The 1,927-nt window shown below is 53.0% G+C and overlaps 1 protein-coding gene across 4 annotated transcripts in view; it reads right to left on the reverse strand.

Moving 5' to 3' along the window:
• SH3RF2 (SH3 domain containing ring finger 2) overlaps positions 1-1,927 on the reverse strand; it is a 22,263-nt gene that overhangs the window by 9,372 nt on the left and 10,964 nt on the right. For all 4 annotated transcript variants that reach the window (XM_015641443.2, XM_015641440.3, XM_015641439.3 and 1 more), the window contains one exon: positions 92-415. In XM_015641443.2, the coding sequence (XP_015496929.1) occupies positions 92-415 (324 nt within the window). The remainder of the gene's footprint in view (positions 1-91; positions 416-1,927) is intronic.

The following is a 1,927-nucleotide window of genomic DNA, read 5'->3' on the forward strand; positions in this document are numbered from 1 at the left end:
GCCCCAGGCTCAGTGTGCCCCAGGACCATGGCAGGTTTGGCCCCAGGCTCAGTGTGCCCCAGGACCATGGCAGGTTTGGGTGCTGTCTCACCTGGAGAGGGGTCCCGTAGGGGGGCTCGGCTTTCTCGCTGCTCTGGGTGGCCACGCTGGGGTTGCTGGAGCTGATGAGCACGGGGGAGCTGATCTCCAGCGCCGGGCGGTCGGTGGGCGAGTGCACCATGCGGTTCAGGGTGTTGAGGGCCGTGGTGATGGAGAACTGCCGCAGACTTTTCCGTCTGGAGTCAGGCACCTTGGGGAAAGCCGCCGAGTCCGCGGCCTTGGCCTTGGGAGACGCCGTTTGCAGGGACGCGCCCTTGGACTGGGGGGACCAGTGGCTTTTGCTGGCCTGCAGGAGCTGCTGAGCAGGGCTGCTGGGCTGGAAGAGACAGCAGGAGACAACAGGGATGGGCTTTCAGAAGTTACACCTGGCACAGCCCTCCACTGCTCTGTTCCCCTTTCCCATCTGGCAGCAGAGCTGCAGGCAGGGGTCAGCTGGTGTTACAGGCTATCTTTAAAGTACTGGGGCTCTGTCATTTCTCTCATCTGTTGTCAGTGACAAATTCTGGGTGTAGAATTCCCAATTCAAAGCTGACAGCAAAATTAAATTTTGTTTGAAAGACTTGTGCTAAGACAAGGGGTTACTGAGGATGAGCGCTCCCCCCGATAGGCTCCTTGTCCAAAGCTCTGGCTGGCAGCGGTACTGGGAGAGCTGTACTCAATAACTCTAAATCAGAAGGGATGTTTAGACTCACTGCCCTTTCCCTGGCACATGTGCTGGCACACAGGGGTGCATTGGCAGCAGGACAGCCGAGCTCTGCAGCTGAGGGTGTGGCCCGGGCTCAGAGGGACCCTCACTCATTCCCAGCAGGATTAGATCCACCAGTTCTGTCTCTGTCAGCTGGAACATTCATGGCCCGATGCTGCTTCCATTGAAAAAATCCTGACTTGTTGAGGACTGGGGTTGAGGAGGGAGAGGCCCCGAGTTTGCATACGGGCAGTGATCACACAGTACTTCCTGGAAACTGCTGATCAGCATGTTAGCAGCAAAGGGCATGTGGTGACAGTGTTTTTCACCACGATGGGTGCCAGAGGAATTAATCATGATTTACTGTTGACATTGATGAATTGCAAAACTTGGAGAATCTCACCCACTCGTGGGAAGCAATGTGCTGGATGCCTGGGATGGACAGGGAGACATGGCAGGAGAGGTACAGGAGGCTCCCAGATGTTGTCATTTCACAGGAGGGATGGTTTTCTCTTTTTCCCTCTCCAAAATAAGGTTTAGAGCCCACAGTATGTGTGTAGGTACACATGTGCCATGGCCATCCTGTCATGTGTGTGAGTAAACTGGAAACATTTTTCTGCCTAAATCCCAGGAGACATGATAAAATGGGGCACAAACTGTGTGTCAGAGCCAGGAGAGCCTCGTGTCTCCCAAAGCAGCCCTACCTTTGCCTTCTCTAGAATTAATTTCTAATTCTTTGGTGGCTGTGTGTATCCCTAACTAACTTGTGTCTTTTAATGCTGGACTTGAAGAAGTCATTACTGAAGCTAAAACTATTTCATTAAATGAAAAAGACATTTAAAAAAATATATTAAAGCTTCAAATAAGATGTTTTGCTTCTGTCCTCCTATAAAACAGCCACAAAGCAGAGCTTGCCGTAATTATGGGCATTACAAGTATTAATTTTATTTCTAGGAACTGGTGCCATTTACACCCTGCATCTCAAGCTAAACTGCCCAGCACAATTAATGTCTAGACCAGTGCTGACAGAGCTCTGCCGGGTGCTGGGAGGTCTCTGGAGCCGCAGCCCCTGGAGCGGCGCCTGCGACGCGCTGAGCTGGCACCGGCCGGGGCTGCCCGGGATCCTGGGGATGCTGCTGGTCA

Source organism: Parus major, chromosome 13 (assembly GCF_001522545.3).
Source record: "Parus major isolate Abel chromosome 13, Parus_major1.1, whole genome shotgun sequence".
In the NCBI taxonomy this organism is placed as follows: Eukaryota; Metazoa; Chordata; class Aves; order Passeriformes; family Paridae; genus Parus; species Parus major.